This window comes from Jaculus jaculus, chromosome 16, assembly GCF_020740685.1.
Source record: "Jaculus jaculus isolate mJacJac1 chromosome 16, mJacJac1.mat.Y.cur, whole genome shotgun sequence".
NCBI lineage: Eukaryota > Metazoa > Chordata > Mammalia > Rodentia > Dipodidae > Jaculus > Jaculus jaculus.
The window spans coordinates 960,543-980,442 of record NC_059117.1 but is presented as its reverse complement, the minus strand read 5'-3'; the positions used below and the strand labels follow the sequence as shown (position 1 = coordinate 980,442).

Here is a 19,900-nt window from a genome sequence, read left to right as displayed (position 1 = left end):
TTTTGTACTTATAAATAACAAGTGCAGATGTTGTACAAAAAGAGCAAAAATAAAAACCCAGGTCTGGGAGATGTTCAGCAGGGAATTACTTTCCAGCATGAGGACCCGAGTCTGGATCCCTATCTAAAATGTGGGTATGGTGGCACAAACCTGAATCCGAGGGCTGGGTGGCAGAGACAGGAAAATCCCTGGAGCTCACTGGCTAGCTACTCCAACCAAATAAGTGAGTTCTAAGTTCAGTGTGAAACTGAAAAAAATAATAATAAGGTAGAGAGTGACTAAGGAAGACATCAACATCAACCTCCGGCCTTGGAATGCACACATGCATCCACTCCATGCACACGCCACATACACACAACACACAAGCATATGTTTGTGTGTGTGCATGTGTGTGTGTGTGTGTATGTATATATATTCATGAATAAAAAATAGAAATGCAAACGCCAATTAATGAAATGAGTCAGAAACTACTATTTCCACTGTCATAGCTAATGATTAATTAAAATTTTATTATTCAGAGTTGGCAAGTGTCCATGAACTTGTTGGTGAGAATGGAAATTGATATAATCTGTCTGAAGGCAATCTAGCCATAATAAAAATATGAATACTTTGACACAATAATTCTCTTTCTAGGAATTTAGCTAAGGAAATAATTAAGGGTTTGTGAAGGCATTCTCCTCATGAATTAGCTTATGGACTTGAATTTATAAACAGAAACATTAAGAAATAAATAACCCAAACTATGGTTCATTAAAATCCATATATTCTAATACTATTTAGTCATTTAAATTATTGCTGTAAAATATGTACATGTATAGAATGCTTCTTGGGATGACTAAGTGAAACAAACAGGTTACCAAACCACAGAGCATAAGCCTAGTTTTGTTGCACAGATGTATATGCATATATGTGGATACACACTAGAATACACACCAAATAAAAGTAAGATCTGTGAGGTTCCATGCCTCTTCAGCTTAGTTCCTGCTTACATATATATTAATTCTTTCTCCAATGAGCTTTGGCTGACTTTCAATAAGAACGAATGTATTTAAAGTAATAAAAACAAAAAGCCATCAATGAGGCATTTGGAGCCAAAATGCACAAGCTGTGAGGTGGAGCAGCGGTGATAAGGAAGTGGATTCTCTTTCAACAAGACTTGCCTATGCAAGCAAGGACAAGAGGTCTGGAGAACACAGCATCATTAGTGAATTTGAGACTGCAGTGGAGAAGAGGAATGGCTGAAGAAGCAGAGGGGAAGGACAATGAGAGACCTCAAATGAAGCCCCCCAGGAGTCTCACTTCCCTGTGCCTCCACTCCTATGCAGCTTCCCTCTGAGCTTTGTTGAGCCAACCTTACTCGAGGGTTGTACACTCAGAAGGCAGGCAGAACTCACCTGTGGGCAGGCCCTTTCTCAGCATCTTGACATCTTATCCCCTATTCTAGTGCAACAGGCTCGTTTCATCAGCAATTATCCCCAGGGTCTTTGAGACAACCCCTCTCACAAGAGAAAGAATAGCATCCACAAATGCGGTCATAGCACACACTGACAGTCATGAAAAAAGTGACTTTTCAACAATTTACACTTGACTGCTCTGTCAGAGGGATTACGTTTTCTTTCAGTTATTTGGGACATATTAGCAGCTGGTGACCTAGATTAAGAAATAAATTAATCTTTGGAAAGGCAGAGCATGTCACGAAATTACTTCACAGATGGAAAGTGGATTCAGCGAAAAGCTTCAAAGCCAAGATTCAAGTGATTGCTTTGGTGGGTGAGCAAGTGGGTAAATGAAGCGCAGCCAGAATCTCAAGCCCAGCAAACAGGACGCCAGGCTACTTTCTAGACAAGAAACCAGGCAATGGGAGGTCGGGAAGCCTTGCTAATCCAGCTGCTGAGGGAGTGGCAAGAGGAGGATCCCAGAGTTCAGGATGAGCTCGAATAGATATTAAAAGCAATACAATCCTCTTAATGCATCCGGAGTGTGCATGTGTGCGTGGAGGGAGGGACAATCTGTAGCCACTGAGCCTTTGGGCCCTGGGAGAATGGCAAAGGGATTGGTGCTCCCAGGTACAGCTTGGGTAGAGTTGGAACTGCAGGAGCCTGAACTTGTGCCCAGCCCGGGAGGGAAGCTCGCTGCCAGAATGAGTGGCCCTGCAGATCTCACCTCCAGTGAGACAGGGAAACGCCAGCGTCCTGCAACCCAAGGACAAACATCAACGCCACCTGAGAATCAACTGATCTCAAGGATGCGCTACCATAGCCAGTGTTGCTAAGTGCAAATGTCCTTTGCCTAGGACACAAATGAAGGCCTTGCAGCCATCAGACACAAGTCACCAAGGAAGTCAGGGGAGTGTCTGCATGATGCCCGCCCAACTGCTCTGAACTGGGCTCCCTCTGGACCCGAGTTTCCTCTGTGCACAACCCCGAGGGAGAGAAATAAATTAGCAACAGGGACCCTGGCCCCTGCAATGAGGCGGGATTGCTGTGTGCTGTTCTCGTATGCAGTGAAACACCCGTTTGTGCAGACCTGTTCGGTTGAGGTCATTTATTATTGACCTTCCAGAGGACACTGGTATCAAAAGGGCAAAAATAAAAGTGAGCCTTCTCTGGAACTGTGTTTACACGGCAGCACTGTACGGAGGTGTTGGTGGTCTGCGACCCAGTCCTATCGGTCCAAGCAGATTTGAGGATGGCTGCTCTACCAAGCCCGACGTTCCCATCTCGCTCAGCCACAAAATCCCCCAGGAAGGGGGTGGGGGGATACTGCCACCTCCCGCCGGATGCGCGGAGCGAGAGTAAGCCCAGGAGACCGCGCTTGGCGCGGAGCGCAGCCGGCACCTGACACCGCGCCCAGGGCCGTGGCCGCCCGCCGCCCGCCGCCCGCCGCCCGCCGCGGTCTCGGGGGTCAGGGCCTGCGGTTCCTGGCGCTGTCGCCGCCCGCCGGGTCCCCTCGTCGGTCACCCGAGTCCTGCGGTGGCCGGGCGGAGGAAGGACCCTCGGCGCAGCCCGGCCCCGCGATGCGGCAGCCCGCAGCCCCGGCCGCCGCTCACCTTTTCCTGCGCGCGGTTGAGCCGCTTCTGCACGTTCTTGGCGAAGATGCCCGTCTTGATGTCGGCCATGGCTACGGGTCCCTCCCGGAGCTCGCAGAGCCAAGCGGAGCGCGCAGCGGAGCCGGCGGCCGAGCAGCCCGGAGCGGCAGAGGAGGAGCCCGGGGAGGAGCGGGAGGAGACGCGGCGCCCCGGCAGCGAGAAGGAGGGGCGCGCCGGCCGCGCTAGCTTAAAGCGACAGAGCGCAGGCGGGTCCGACTGAATCCACGGTAATGGAAGAGGTCTGGACACCCAAGAGAAGGCAGGCTCACCGCAGCCCCAAGAGCTGGAGGGTTAGGCAGCTTGGGGGTCTTTTAAAGCTTGGGGGTCTTTTAACGCCGGGTTTGCATCAGGGAAGCGTCAGCAGGCCCCGATTCTTTCCTTCCAGAAAAGGAGGAGACCCAAAGAGGAAAGAGGGGGAACCCCAGGGCTGGAGACGCCCTGCAAATGCTGTTCTGACGACTGTGTGCCTGTAATGCCCGCTGACCGCCGGGCCAGCAGCTCTCTTCTCAGAGCACCCGCGGTGGTGAAGGAATGATGTCCATCTGCCCTGCAGAGGCTCACCCAGCCCACCCAGGGGCCCTACGCGAAAGCCAACTAAGTCAGGGCCGGGCAGTGGTGCTGCAGGAGAGGGTAGGGGTGACCACCGGGGACACTTGTTTACATTTGAGGAATAGGCTTGAGGGTGGTGGGGGGGCATGCCAACCGGGTGCATCTACCTGGTAAATGCTACACTTTGCTCTCAAATTCCTACTCAACAGAGTCCTAATGTAGCACTTTCTCCAAGAAACAGTGCAGTGTGTTGATCAGTCAAGACCTTTGTAGCCTCCCATCAACCCAGTCTTCTGAACCTGTTGTCTCCTTACAAACCTGGCAGCCTTAACGTACACGCAGTCATGCGTATGCCTTGTGGGAGCTCCAGGCGACTGTGGGGGTGGACAGGCCGTTCACACGCAGCTCTTACTTAGAGTGTGAGGACAAGTCAGGTAGAACCTAGCAAAGACGGGTCAGACATAGATCAGACAACGGAGTCCACTGAGGTCTGTTGAGTATCACACCTTGCCTGTGGGGGACACTGCTACTTTGGTGGCCTCCACTGAAAGGTCCCATGTGAGCTACAGCTCCCTCATCTTGAATCTAGAATGATGCTACTGCCACCTTTAACAAATGGCATTGTAGTACACAGGACACCACCAGTGGCAGGACTCAGCCTGGAGAATCCAGTACACTCTTGAGAGCCCATAGAAGAAATTCACCTGTGTCGGGAGCCATTTTGGCTGGAGTTGTACCCATAGCCCTGGGCTTCTGGCCGCAGGACATTAGCAAAACTATAGCAGCCTTCCTGCAAGTAAGATTGTGTATCTTCAGTGTCAGAAAGCCGGCTGGCAGCAAGACATTAGCATAACCATAACAGCCTACCTGTAAGCAAGATTAGGTATCTTCAGCCATTTGGCTGGTCCTTTGTACTGAGAAATGATTGAAATGCAAAAACTCTGTAACGGAAGGTTTTTTGATAGGAACTTGTAAAGCTCATAAAATCTTTGTCCATGGAAAAACTGTTTGTAAAAAAGATATAAAAAGGAATGCTGTGAAATAAACCATGTCTTCAGTCCTGGCTTGAGGCCTTGCTTCAGCCCTGGACTGGAGTCATGCTTTCACTCTTTCTTCTGTCTTCCCTTAATCCTCACTCCCCATCAGGCTCGACCCCTTTCAGCCGTCAGGCTCTGGCACACCTGCCCTGCTGATAAAATACAAACATAAATAAATAAAGGTTATGGAGATGTTACATGGGAAGGGAAAGATCCTGAGGCATTTGGAAAAGGAAAGATCCAAACGTCCAAATATCCAAACGACTCCGTGGCTGCATGCACCCAAAGATCCCTCACCAAGACCAGCAGAAGACCCACCCAGAGGATCCCAGAGGCTCCAGAGCACCAGAGTGTGAGCACTAACACTTCCTGGCTCGGTGTCCTGTGTCACCTTGAAGCGCCTCATGTTTTCACGTGCCTCTCATGTCTGGGAATGATTGCTTATCTGCCAATTCGCCTAGGACTGAAGGCCAACATTGGGGGTCCTGAGCAAAACAAGGCTCTGTTGCCAACAGGTCAAGTAAACAGCAGCTTGCCTCAGAGAGAAGTCAGACGAAAGCTAATCCCTGCCCTTGGCCAACAATCACAGAAAAGACTGCTCTTGGAACTTGGCTCAAGTCCCCTCCGTAAAGGAAGAGGCTTTCTGAACCTTAGCATCTCCATGGGATTTCTCACCATGAGGGTACAAGTTAGAGCAGACCAAAATGTCCTGGGCCTTACCAGGCCAAAGGCATGCTCAGGACATCAGCCCTGAATGTCCACTGCTCAGGCTCTGATCAGCTGTAGTTCCCTCTGCAGACATCAGTTTTTCCTCCCTGCCCAGGTAGCAGAGGGGTTTCTCCTCTCTTTCTGTAGGGCCCTGTGTTAGGGCACTCCAAACAAGAGACAAATCAGTTCCCATGTGCAGGTTGCCATATGGCCCATTCTAGCCACTCTGGACTGCTGATCAAGCACTTTAGCTGGATTTAGAAGGCACTTTATAAATATTTGTTGAAAACACATGAAATTATCTCATGAGCCTCCATTATGCTAGGCATGGTGGCAGAAACTAGGGATACTTCCTCAAAAGGCTCAGCTGGGTTTCCCTGACTTCTTCCCGAGGTCTCATTACAAACATTTGAGCCTGCACACTGGTGCTGTACTGATGTTCATAGAGGAAGTGAATCTCTTTTGCCAAACACCATATGCAGATAAAGAGACCAAGAAACATGCCAAAGTGGATCTTAGCAGATCTGGATTTCTCCCCATAACACTGCAGTAATGCTGCAGGAATGGGAAAAGAGGACAGGGGAAATCACTTTGATTTCAAACATTTTCATGACCAACAGTCATGTTTTTGTGCACACTAACCCCAAATGTATTGATCTTATGAGTATGGAATTGTAGAGAATGTTTGGTGCCAGAACCCACCCAGTAGGCCAACCTTTACTCCCACAGCTGCTTCAAAGGGCCTTTCCCAGGGTCACCAAACTTCCCTGAAGCATGCAGAGGGTCACAGATCAAGATCTCAGTGTCTCATTCAACAGGCAAGTGGTATTGTGCCCACTCCTTTCATCCCCAACACCACTGGCCATGCCCACCATTTCTTACTTGTATACCATTCTTTCTCATAATGGCTAACTATATTTTCACAATCAATACAGAAAAATAGTGTAATCCATCTGGTCTGTCATAGTTTGCTACTCATGAAAGTAAATAACCAAAATTCTGTATCAAATTGCTTTAATATCACATTAGCTTGATGATAGTTTTCAAATACCAGATACCTCTCTTCACATAGAGTTTGAAGAATGCAGCACAACTCCAGGCCATCATCCATGCAAGGCAGATTTCCTAAATCAAACTTTATATCAGATTTGTCTGTCTTCCCTCTAAATTTCATTTTAAATAGCTGATGAGCCAAAATGTGAATTCTGATAGGTTTTTTAAATTTTATTTATTTATTTATTTATGTATTTGAGGGAAAGAGAAAGAAAGAGTCAGAGAGAGAGATAATGGGCATGTCAGGGCCTCCAGCTACTACAAACAAACTGTAGATGCACACACTGCCTTGTACATCTGGCTTTATGTAGGTACTGGGAAATCAAACCTGGGTCCTTAGACTTCGCAGGCAGATACCTTAACCCCTAAGCCATCTTTCCAGCCCTGTGATAGGTTTTGACAATGGTTGAAATAGGCCCAGAGTTACTAGTGTGATTACAGAACTCATTTTCTGCATCAACATCACAGATGCTGATCTTCTCCTGTTCTTATGCCTCATCAGCCCCACTATGTCTAGATCTATGTTTACTACATCTAGTACTCACATGGTGTATAGCACCACACAATCGCAGTGTCTTATAACCTAAGATATATATTTTAACTGCTGGATTTGTTCTCGTTATTGAGGTCCTTGTGTTCATTCCAAGTATCATCAGGGTGACAAGCCACATATCCATTTGATTGAGCTTAACAGGAATTGTGGTCTCAATTGGCTTATGCCCATTTCTCACAATTACCTCTTTGTTAGAAGGCAGAAGAACTGAAATTTTATTCTCTGCCACAAATAATAGTGAAATTAGGATGTCTGTAAAAAGATATATTTTGACTCCCTTGTACATTTCAGGCATAAATAATCAAGCACAGACTCATAGTTATGTCTTCAAATTAGGCCAATGATCTACAATTTAATCCCACTAATGGTCTTATTAAATTTTCCCTGTATGAATGCCCTTTTCTAACTTAACCAACTCTAAAAATAAATTTCTAGCTACATTAATAATGCATTATTGATGCATTATGAAATATAAGTAGAAGTCAAGAGCTTTGTTTTAAACTGAGCCATTGACCACTAAAAAATGCATTAAATTGTGCATAAATTTAATGTATTTTAATACAATGTTTGATGCTCTTATATAAAGTAGGTATTAAAATACCTCCAGTACAACAAACAAATTACTTTAATGTCACTTAATTTCTTCTGAGGCAAATGAGGATCAGGGAGCAAAACAAAACAGAAGTTCTAATTAGCCACAATTCTCTGAAAAAAAAAATGCAAGTTCCTTCAAATATTTTATACTGTTTTCTACCAACAAATAAGCTATTAAAAAAATCCATGTACTATGTGGGAGTTAGCACATCTGTGCTACCAAATATACCTTTCTTTCTTTATATAAATCTTTAGAAATTATTAATCAAGTTATACTAAATTCTCCAAATTTTATCTTAAACCTCTACCACTGAGCTATATCCTCAGCCCTAAACCTCAGATTTATAACAGTAGTCTACTTCAAAACATCTTTAAATATTTAAATTTTCATTTATATCCTTATCAATTTGTGTAGCTATGCCCTAATGAACCCATCATAACTTGAATACATGAAAAGTTAAAATGCATTTAATACATCTAACCTACTGTGACAGTTGATTTCCATTATTAACTTGATAGGATCAGGAGTTAAATAAGAGTCACATGTCTTGAGCAAGTCTGTGAGGGCATCTCCAGAAAGGACTGAGATAGGCACACCTTCTCTCAGAGTGGGCAGCCTCTAGTGGAAACCTACATTGAAAGTGGTTCCACAAAAAGGCCTCTGTGCCTGGCTGACCTTGCTGCTTGCTGGTGAGTTCATCTCTCCTGTTGCTTCAGTTGTTTGCAAACATTTGAATCCAGCTTTCTCAACCACCTATGCAGAATCAGGATCACTAGTTTTTCAGGGAACCGACCCTCAAGCCTTCAGTGCCAGATTAGGACTACAAAGGCATCCAGCCTCAGGGACTGAGCAGCTCCTGGATTCTCAAACTCCCTGGTCTACAGATAGCCATTATTGGACTGCCCAGCCAGTAGCCTATAAGTCTGTCTAATAAATCCAATTTATAATATATATTCATTCTATCTCTTCTATTCTTGTAGAGAACCTTGATTAATATCCTTACCAAGCATCATTAACATCACAGGTGCTGTGTAGAATGCTGGTTGTTTGCCCTCAGTGGCATTGAGCGGGAGCCAACTCATTGCTGCTATCCAGCATCTCGGGAGAGACTCATCTCATTAGTCTGGGGAAAGATCCAAATTTAAGCTACAGTTTCTGCTGAATGCATATTTCACACCATCCTAAAATCAAAATCATTAAGTCAAACCTTTGTAAGTCATGAACTGTCTACATTGGCAAAGGCCTGGTCCACCTTGCTTAGTTTAATATTTCCACCAACTTTCCTGCGAAGTTCAGAATTTTATTTTTCTTTATAGCTAAGTAAACCTCTATTGTGTGTAGGTACCATGTCTTCATCATTGATTTGTAAGGTGCTGGACATCTGGGTTGATTTCATCTCCTAGCTGTTACTTATAGAGTATCAGTAAACATGAATAAAAAAGCATCTCTTCAGTATCGCGCCCTTAGGGCATATGCTCAGGGGCAAAGCTGGGTAATAAAGTAGTTCTTCATTTAGCTTTCTGAGAAGCCTCCTCACTGACTTCCATAATGGTTGTACCACTTTACACTCCCACCAACAGTAAATAAGAGTTCTTTTATCTTCATTCTTCCCTCAGCGTTTGTTGTTATTCTTGTTAGTGAGTGGGAATTTGAATGTAGTTTTAATTGACATTTCCCTGATGGCTAGAAATATTGAACACTTATTAAAATACTTATTATCCATATGTATTTTTTCTCTGGGTAATCCTCTGTCCAATTCTATAGCCACATTTGACTGGGTTGCTTAAATTCTCTTTTTAGTCATTATTGTTTTATTTTTGAATTTTATTGAGAATTTTAACATATGAACATACGGTAATTTGAACATGTTCTGTATCTTTATACCATTTATGCATTTGTTTGTTTATTTACTTTGTGTCCCTTCTGCCTTGCCCCCTTTACCCTGGGAATCCTTATCTTTCAAAATAGTCCATTATTTGTTTGGTTGTCCTGTTCCTTTTGTCCTACTCCATCCTCCATGTCAAAATATTGATGGGCTCAGAACCATGCTGGCATTGTGGGAAAATCAATAACTACTGAATGCACTAATCAGTTCATGTCAGGAGGATAGTACCTCAAAGTATGCTGTTGTACCCTGTGGCTATTGGCATTCTTTCTGCCCCTTTCCATGTTGTTTCCTGAATCCTGGTGAGCCTGGTAAAATATCATTCAGTGCTGAGCTCTTGACAGTTACAGTCTCTTATCTTCTATTTGCCCCTTTCCATGTTGTTTCCTGAATCCTGGTGAGCCTGGTAAAATATCATTCAGTGCTGAGCTCTTGACAGTTACAGTCTCTTATCTTCTATTTGCCCCTTTCCATGTTGTTTCCTGAATCCTGGTGAGCCTGGTAAAATATCATTCAGTGCTGAGCTCTTGACAGTTACAGTCTCTTATCTTCTATGTTGAGGAGTTTTGAGTCTCCTCAGTGTCCACCAGCATCTCCACAGAGACAGTTCTGTGGCCAGCAGTAAGAACAGTACTCATTCTTTCCAATACAGTCTCTGCAACGATCCCTGAGTCCTGGCACATGTGATAGAGGTGACTCCTGCAGCACTTGCCCTGGGAATTCTCTTTTAGTCATTTTGATGAGTCTTGGGTCTCCCTGGTATTCACTACCATCTGTTATCTATTAGGAACAGGCCAACTTTCCAAGAAGTTTTTAACTTAGAGAAAAAATTTTTAATTTGGAAGTTATATTTTATATTAGCATTCCACTTATATACAACTTAAAATTCATTTCTAATTTTACTAGCTTGACCATATACAAAATTCCCTTCTTTCACAAACCTTATACAGTCTCTCTGTCTGTACTTTTCCTTGCCTGTGTTGGAATGACCAGTCTTTATACCTATCTATCAAAAAGTTTCCTTTTCACTTAAAAATATACCTCTCATGCCCTATAGTTACACTTATCAAAAATATGTCTTGCTTTGCTTGTATAAGGAGTTATTTTTAGTTTTAATCACCATTTTTAGACTTTAACTCAGTGCTTTTAGTTTATTTTCTTATTTTACTTTTTTAGTTGACATACAGAGGTTTAGGTATCATTTATTCCAGAACTTTAAAATTTAGTTAGTTCTTTTGATTACTGAAGAAAACTGACTCCTCTCTACTAAAGAGCTGGAATTATTCCTATTGCACTGTGGCTTTCTCTATTTGTTTTTGAAGTCTATTGATTGTCTTGACTGTCATTTTGTTTGACTTATTCTTGTTTATGATAACATGTTCTTACTTAATTGGTTTGAACCTTTGATATTTTGGATAAGTGTCAAACACACAAATTCTAGATAGATCTTTTGACTTTGAAAATCTTAGGGACAGATTAGAAGGCCCTTATAATATATGAAAGAGACATATTAATTAGGCTTATTTGATGTTTTAAATTGTATTGCAAATGTTATTGGATAAAATGTGATTCTAAACTGTCTTTGAGTTGTATTTCTATGAATGATGCTAATATGAGTTCTAAAACTTCTGTGTAGTTAATAGAAACTTTGTACCCTAAAATCCAGTTATTATCTAAAGATATTATATAAAATAAAAGTAACCAAACTTCCCTGATAACTATATCATTGTTGTAATAAACTCGTAAAGTGTTTCACCTTCAGTGAGATTCATGGGAAGGGTGCTGATGGCCTTGTGTTCATACCGCTGGACTGAGTAAGAATTCCTAGAACTCTAGAGGAAAAACTAGTCCATTAGTTCAGTAGCTCAATATCAAAAATAATAAGAATTGATTAAATATTAGAGAAATTCTTTAGAGTATTTTCATGCTGAGTCAGCTAATGCTGAGACTGTTATGCTACACAATTTGAATGATGTCCTCAAGGTTGATAATCTATGATATCCTATTCAATAATACCACTTTCACCTAAGCTGGAAAAAAGAAAAATGATATTTGAAAGGATACCCACTCAATTATTGTGGAACTCTATCCTCTAGTTACTACATGGTCATTGTCTTCAAATCAGAGCATCTGTCTTCCCCACACCAAACATCACAAGATTGGGCCCATTAAAATTCCCTTATAGAAGTTGGGGAAAGCTCATGAAACTTTCCTTTCAGGAGATATGAGATTGACAGTTGGGGTAAAGGCAGGCTCCTTGGTGGGGTAACACCCATAAGCTACCCATGCTTCTCTAAGTAACTCCTCATCATGCTCCTATAAGCCACCCACATTCAACTTCATTGGTTCACCAAGCTGGACTTCACTGGATGATTTCTTTGGTCTGTTGTTGCTTTCTCTGCCTGGGATGAAGAGAAATGTTCCCCCAGGAAGAGCCACACAGCAAGCATAAACACATAGGTCCTAAATGGCTGGCTGGCCATTTCTGAATTGTTAACATTTTCATTCTTGCATAATCATCATGGAATAAATAAAGTGATGCAAATTATAGTAAGACGTAATTGTGGTAAGTGTTCTAATATAGCCACAAAGGCTTGAGGCCAATGCTGCTGGGTTTGTCCAAAGTGTAATCAGAACAGGAAATCAGAACTCCCAATGTGGTATTTCTGCTGCCTGATGGATCATTGAATATTTCTACAAAGGGATTTGGTTCAGTTGCTACCTTTTATAGGAAAGGAATATGTTACCAAAATATATTATTTTCTTTTATTATATGAAATCTTTCCATATAGAAATTATCATGTTATAGTAGTAGTAAAAGTTGATTGACAGGATGAACGTGGGTTCAATTCCCAGAGCCACAAAAGACAAGCCAAAATGTTATTGGAAAGTTTATTGAGCAAACAATTATAGTTACAGCTGTTATAAAATTGCTAAACAGGGTGCTATGAACCTAGTAACATTGCCATTATATCTATCATCCATATTTTTTTGGAAACGTGAAAAAGATAAATAATACCTTATTGAAATTGGCAAGGCCAGTTATATTTCCTTAGCCAAAGATACTGTAGTAAGTTTAATTTATATAATATGTGAAACAGTCTTAGAAAGGGTGATGTCTTTAGTAATAGAATCATATATTTCTAGTTCTCCTAAGTTATGACATGACTAAATGTGAAAAGGATCTTTATAAGATACCCAACTAAGACCATATGTCATGTAGACATTTACTCTCTTAATTTTTCTTTGCTTATGTCTGCCTTTTTTGTTTGGTGATATAATGCAATAATTAGAGTTCTTAACCAGGAATGTTTGCATAACTTAATGGGTGTTCTATCTTTTTCATGCTGAGCTTGAATCCTTATGTAATCAAAGGATTTTTGGTCCAATCAGAGACTGAGTCTAGTTAACACCATGATGTAGTAGTTTGTTTCTAGTGGTCCCTTTATGGAAGTGATTGCCTAGACAATTATAGATACTTTTTCTAACCCCAGCTTGAATTTAATTATTTATGGGATGCTAAGTTGCTTGCTAGCTGATCAAGGAGATGTCTATAGATTTGTCAATATTTTGTTTCATATGGATAAATGCATTGGGTATTATAGAGACTCAGTTACAAAAAAATTAATAAACAAGTTCTTTAGTTTTAGTGGACAGGCTCCTGTGGTTCTTATCCTTCACTTTGGATTGGTTTGATTAATGGGGACCTTGGATAAGATGTATGTTCCAAACTCCTGGTGCTATCCTTCTCATAGTCTCTTTGGTGAGCAGCCATTTGCTGAAAGCTAGTCTCTCCCTGAATGGACAAAACAAGAACTTGAATTCATAATTATGAGGACCTTGTTAACACCAAAAACCCAAGATGATGATGGCTAAGAGTGGTGACAATGTTGCAGGTGTCCACCCCACTCTCATGTCAGCAAGAGGCCAACTACAAGGTGGACATATTAAATAAAAATGAATGACACTATTTCTTTCAATTAGGCTCCTGCACTGAGCCCAACAGGCCCAACCAATATAGAATTTCATCACAGTAACTGAACTTCTGTTGCCGATTAGCTAAGCTGCAAGCCGTTGCCTAGTTGACTAAGCCAATTCAAAAATTTTTTGCCTCACTTCCGTTTTCTGTTTTGAATGCTATTTTTTTTAATTATTTATTTATTTATTTGAGAGCGACAGACACAGAGAGAAAGACAGATAGAGGGAGGGAGAGAGAATGGGCGCGCCAGGGCTTCCAGCCTCTGCAAACAAACTCCAGATGCGTGTGCCCCCTTGTGCATCTGGCTAACGTGGGACCTGGGGAACCGAGCCTCGAACCAGGGTCCTTAGGCTTCACAGGCAAGCGCTTAACCGCTAAGCCATCTCTCCAGCCCTCGAATGCTATTTGATCACACTGCTGACTGGAGTTTTTAAAATGAACTCTAGTTCTGGGAATTGCTTGATCTGTGAAGTGTGTTTTGTCTTGCTTTTGCCTTGTGCAAACCAACTCTAGTGAATATAACTGGTCTAAGTAATAGTCATTAAGAAGTCAGAAAACTGAAGAACACAGCTGAATCATGAAGTAAGGTAAGGTCAAGTGTGTCTAAGGAGAGACAGGTTACTGTAGAATTTATCACAGGTGGTTCATAGAAATGGCCAGGGAGTGTCAAGCCAGGGCAGGAAGCCTAAAATGAGTTGAGGAAAGATTAGGAATTGAGAAGGTGGAGGGCTTGGGGAGGCTCTGCCAGTAAAGCACCTCATGTAGGACCATGAGCACCCAATCCCCAGTGCTTATGTAAATGTATGGTGTTGGGGTGCTTCCTTAACCCTGGCAGAGGGAAGGAGTCTCTAGGGATTCCTGGCTAGCTAACCTGGCCTGAATCAGTGAGCTCTGGGTACAGTGAGAGACCCTGTCTCAAAAAATTGGATGGAGAACGAGTGACATTGACCTCTGGTCCCCCTGTACACACGCACATACACCACCGGCATACACATGTGGCTACACAAATATGAGCACACACACTTGCATATATACTACACATGTGTGCACACAAACATGTACATGTAAAAGAATGGAGATGGAGACAGAAATTACAAGCATTGCTTTCAATACGCCTGGTTGTGAAGGAGAAGAGTAATATATAGTGGAAAGAAAAACAATGAGGTTGGGAGAAGTTTTTCTACATTTTTAATTGTAAAAATCATAAATATAAAAGAGTATATGTAATATGTATGCATGTATGTGCAGTGGTTACATGTTTTTAAAATATTTTATTTATTTGAGAGAGAGAGAGAGAGAGAGAGAGGATATGAATGAGAATGGCTATGCCAGTGCCTTTTGTCAGCACAAACTTCAGTTGCATGCATCACTTTGTGCATCTGGCTTGATTTGAGTAACTGGGAAATCAAACCTGGACCAACAGGTTTTACAAGCAAGCACCTTAACCACTGAGCAATCTCCCCAGAATCTGTGGTTACCTTTTAGTTACTGGGACAAAACATCCAATAAGAAGCAGCTTAGATGAGGAAAGGACTTATTTCAGCCTTACAATTTCTAGGGGAAACTTCATCGTGGTAGAGGAACCTGGCTCACTTCATTATACACCTAAAAACAGTTAGAGCAAGCTAATGCTGACCCTCAAGGCCTGCCTATAGTGACACAACTGTTCCAAGAAGGCTGCCTCTCTCCAAGGCTTCATCAACCAGGAGCTAACTTGGAAGCTTAGTTACAAGCACTTGAGATGATGGGAGGCATTTTATATTCACAGTGGCACAATTTGTATGGATGCATGCTGCATAAACTACTTTCTCTTTGCAGGCACAAAATACACAACCAGAAGCAGCTTACAGAAGGAAAGGGATTTAATTTGGCTTTTACAGTTTCCAGAGGGAGTTTCATCATGATTGAGAAGGTCTGTCAGGCGTGGAGCTGGCATCATCCTTCAGTTCAGGAAGGAGAGTAAATAGATGTGGGGCCTGGCTATAAAACTTAAAGGCCTCCTACAACCCCCCCTCCTAAAAGTTATACAACCTTCCCAAACAATGCCATAATCTGGGGATGAAGTATTTAAACACATGAGCCTGTGGGAACATTTTTACATTCAAACCACCACACAAGTATATCTAGTATGCACATAGTGTATATAAATTAAAGAACTAAAACTCCTTTCATGAAGCTGTATCCAGCACAGAAGTTCTTATATTCTCTCTCTAATCATACATAACTGAATGATTATTTTTAATATGGAAGAAATTTGAGCATGTTTAAGTGATGATGGAAAAGGTCGAATTTGAATGTTTCATTCAATATATAAGAGAGAAGAAATATATATGCTAGTGAGGTATTATTTTAATTCTAGGAACAACAGGTGTAGGTGCAGAAGATGCAGGCCAGATCTAAAGAGGGAGACAGGATAGGAAAACAAGTTTGTGCGAACCGGGGCCCATGGAGCCCGCCGGCCTGGTCCCCGGCCGCCTCGGGCCGCTGCTCTGCCTGCTGCTCGCCGCGTCCTGCTTCTGGCCAGGAGCAGATGCACACGAGGACCTAAAGGTGATTCAGCCTGAGAAGACAGTGTCTGTTGCCTCTGGGGAGACAGCCACTCTGAATTGCACTGTGACCTCCCAGCTTCCAGTGGGGCCCATACAGTGGTTCAGAGGGGTAGAACAGAGCCGGGAGGTAATATACAAGTTCACAAAAGAGCACTTCCCCCGAGTCACAAATGTAACAAATACTTCTAAGAGAAACAACTTGGACTTTACCATCCGCATTAGTAACGTGACCCCAGCAGACGCTGGCACCTACTACTGTGTGAAATTGCAGAAATCAGACTCTGACAAGGAGTTTCAGACTGGAGGAGGCACGGAGTTCTCTGTGTGTGCCAGACCCTCTCCACCTGTGGTATCCGGCCCTGCGGCCAGGGTTGCACCTGAGCAGACAGTGGGCTTCACCTGCAAGTCTCATGGCTTCTCCCCGAGGAACATCACCCTGAAGTGGTTCGAAAATGGGAAGGAGCTCTCCCACTTCCAGACCACAGTGGACCCGGCAGGAGAGAATGTCTCCTACAATGTCTCCAGCACAGCCCAAGTGATGCTGGGTCCTGGGGACGTTCATTCTCAGGTCATCTGTGAGGTGACCCACATCACCTTGCAGGGAGGCCCTCTTCGTGGGACGGCTAACTTGTCTGATACTACTCGAGTTCCACCTACCTTGGAGATCACCCAACAGCCCTCGATGACAGGGACCCAGGCGAATGTCACCTGCCAGGTGCAGAAGTTCTACCCTATGAAAATCCAGCTGATGTGGTTGGAGAATGGAAACACATCCCTGACAGAAGTGGCCTCAACTATCATAGAAAATAAAGATGGGATCTATAATCGGACAAGCTGGCTCCTAGTGAACTCATCTGCCCATTGAGAAGATATAGTGCTCACCTGCCAGGTGGAGCACGATGGGCAGCCAACGATCACCAAAAACCATACCCTGGCAGTCTCTGCCCAGCAGAAGGAGCAGGGCATGGATACTGCCCTTGGTGAGACCTCCACTACTGCTGACTGGCACTTTAAATTTTATATTAATTTTCTTTTTTGTTAAATATTAAAAGCCATATGTGATGCTTATAGAACAATTTAGAAGTCTGTAAACATAAAGTAGAATTTTCAGTCATCTCCACTCCCACAGCTCCCATGCCCTCAGAGTCAACACTGGTGTGAGTGCAACTCATATCTTGGTAACCTTTTTGCATAACAAATACTAAGAAGAGAGATGGGAGGAAGCAAGGATCACCCTTTCCTTGCATTCTGCCTCCTGCCTTCTTCACCTAGCAGTTGTTACACTCTTACAGCCCTTCCCTGCTCTGCACTCTGTCTGACCTCTGCTCTGTGCCATGTCCTCACCCATGCCTGCCCCCTCCCCCATGAGATGCTGGCAGTCTGGTTCAAGGGCAGTCAGTACTACAATGAGCATCCTTGTTCACACTGTCATCCACATGATTTTCCATGAGACAGTCACCCAAAGAGCACTTTTAGGCCAGGGTACTCACATTTAGGACCAATGTCATGCTTCCATTGTCCCATGAGAGTTCAGATCATTCAGGGCATTGAAGTAGCATTTTCTCAGCTTCTGCAATATGTTGTCAGTGTAGAACTCTTTGTCTTGAAAATGGCAGCGCTTCAGTAGCCTTGCAGTGAAATGCCCCATCACTTGTCACTGCCACAGCTGATGCTTTATGCATAACCTTTGAATGGATGGGAACAGAAGCCATTTTTGCATGCGTTCATTAGGAAAGCTCCAGAGAAGCCCAAGGGCTGTGTCACAGTGCCCTCTTGGTCTTACTGATTCTTGGCTTTAGTAGGATGTGTGGTTTTGGTAGACAGACTATATGGATGTCCACAATGGTTTGCTTTGCCACTGACTTAAGATGTGACCTCGGGCAACTCAGTGCCTCACTCTGAGCCTCTGGTGAAGCAGATAAGCCTTACCACTCCTCAGTTGGCAGGGACCATGACTATTTCTGCACCAAAGCTGCAGAGCACAGTAGGCACTAAGAAAGCATAAGAGTGGGTTGGGTAAGTGGTTCATTGGGTCATCTTCAGAGCTGTCAGGTGAGATAGAGATTATCACTGGCCTCAGTAGCAGCACAGGAAACCAGCCAAGTGAATGTGGTCCCAATGGCCGGCATGAAGATTAGTCAGGGGCACTTATATGAGCCCACGTTTCTATGATTCAGAACCATGCTCTGACAGTACTATCCTTTGGCCTAGGACCTTCTGCCTAGCCCTGATAGACCCCACTCTGGGCCAGTCCTGGGCACATAGTGGGTGGTACACCATGGGTGCTCTGTGGGGCTCATGGTCAGTAGCACATCCTTTGCTCACTCCCGTCCTTCCCAGCCCAGCTGACAGTTGCTGATTCAGTTTCTGTCTGGCTTTCTTAAGCCCAGGATGACCTGGAATTCACTCTGTAGGGCAGGCTGGCCTTGAACGCATGGCAGTCCTACCTCAGCCTCCCGAGTGCTGGGATTAAAAGCATGCACCACTACACCTGGCTTCAGTTTCTGATGGATCATGTGCCATTGTGGTCACCCTGTGGTTCATTCATTCCAGATGAAAAGGATGAGTTTTTATTCACAGAAGTGTGCCTTGCAGCATAGTGTCTTCTGTGGCTGCCAGCAGCATATATTGTTCCCTTTGGCCCTCAGTAGGGGTTTTGTACTGCTCATGAGTGACCTTCATGGGCAGGTGTGGGGAGACCCAGGTGGCTCCTGACATCCAAGGAGTCCTGGCCAGGTGCTCTCAGCTAAGGATACCCATGTTGTGAGAACAGGGAAGTAGGCCTTGTCTCTCTGTTTTTAAGTTGCATGCATGAAGCCTGTCTCCATGTGATTCTCAGATGAGCCTGTCAGCTGGAGTGTCTTCATCACAGCAGGTGTGGTGTGTGCCTTGCTGGTGGTTCTGCTCATGGCAGTCCTCTACCTCCTCCGGATCAAACAGAAGAAAGCCAAGGGGTCTACTTCTTCCACAAAGTTACATGAGCCTGAGAAGAATGCCAGAGAAATAACCCAGATCCAGGACACAAACGACATTAACGACATCACATATGCAGACTTGAATCTGCCCAAGGAGAAGAAGTCCACTTCCCAGGCTGCTGAGCCTAACAACCACACAGAGTATGCCAGCATTCAGACAGTCCTGCCGCCCAAAGCAGAGGACACCCTTACCTACACCGATCTGGACATGGTCCACCTCAACCGGGCACCCAAGCAGCCAGCCCCCAAGCCTGAGCCATCTTTCTCAGAGTATGCCAGTGTCCAAATCCAGAAGAAATAAATGGGACAGTGGTTGGCTCTTGGGCCATCCCCGCAAGTTTTCTTGTCCATGATGAGAATAGCCAGCCAGTCCTGTCCCTAGGAAGCCTGGTGACACAGGCTCTGGGGCTGGAGTGAGAGTAGCTCTGTCTGCCTACCCCTCAGCTCTCCAGCACATTGAGGGTGGCCATACCCCTCCACCTTGCCCACATCTGGAGGCCTGTGATGCTGAACCAGCTGGGGAGCTGGCCAGAACTGCCTGGGATCCAGGAAGTGTTGTGCCTCTATCCCATCATGTGTGGATCTGGGTCATGGTCTTGAATACCCCAGGTTGTCTCCTTGATGCTCTGGAGCCTGATCTCCAACCACCTGCACCCACGTGGGACTATGGGGAAGGATTCCCTTTAGTTCATGCTGCCCCATCCATGGAGTAGACAGTCAAAAACAGACCCACATCCAGAGACTTGGTGAGCTTGCAGCCTACAGTGCTGGCCTCTTCCTAGCTGGCTAACTACAGTCCTAGGGAAGGAACCCTTTCCTCTTCTTGGCCAGCAAAGACTCCTTGGGCATGCTTATCATGCCCTGCTTCCTTTCTAGCCCCAGCTTGCTTCTTCCAGCCAGCACTAACTCAGCAGCATCACACTGCGGAT

At 44.1% G+C, this 19,900-nt stretch overlaps 2 protein-coding genes across 2 annotated transcripts in view; one reads left to right on the top strand and one right to left on the bottom strand.

Moving 5' to 3' along the window:
• The window catches only part of Amph (amphiphysin), a 183,928-nt gene extending 180,726 nt beyond the window's left edge, over window positions 1-3,202 (bottom strand). The window contains exon 1 of the mRNA XM_004668847.2: window positions 3,050-3,202. Coding sequence (XP_004668904.2) covers window positions 3,050-3,118 — 69 coding nt within the window. The 5' untranslated portion in view covers window positions 3,119-3,202. The remainder of the gene's footprint in view (window positions 1-3,049) is intronic.
• A 12,690-nt stretch (window positions 3,203-15,892) lies between these two features.
• On the top strand, window positions 15,893-19,424 carry LOC101594432 (tyrosine-protein phosphatase non-receptor type substrate 1-like). Its single transcript, XM_012951293.2, is given in 2 exon segments — window positions 15,893-16,976; window positions 18,836-19,424. Coding segments are annotated over 2 exon segments (1,521 nt in total). The 3' UTR covers window positions 19,273-19,424.
• The last annotated feature ends 476 nt before the right edge of the window (window positions 19,425-19,900 follow it).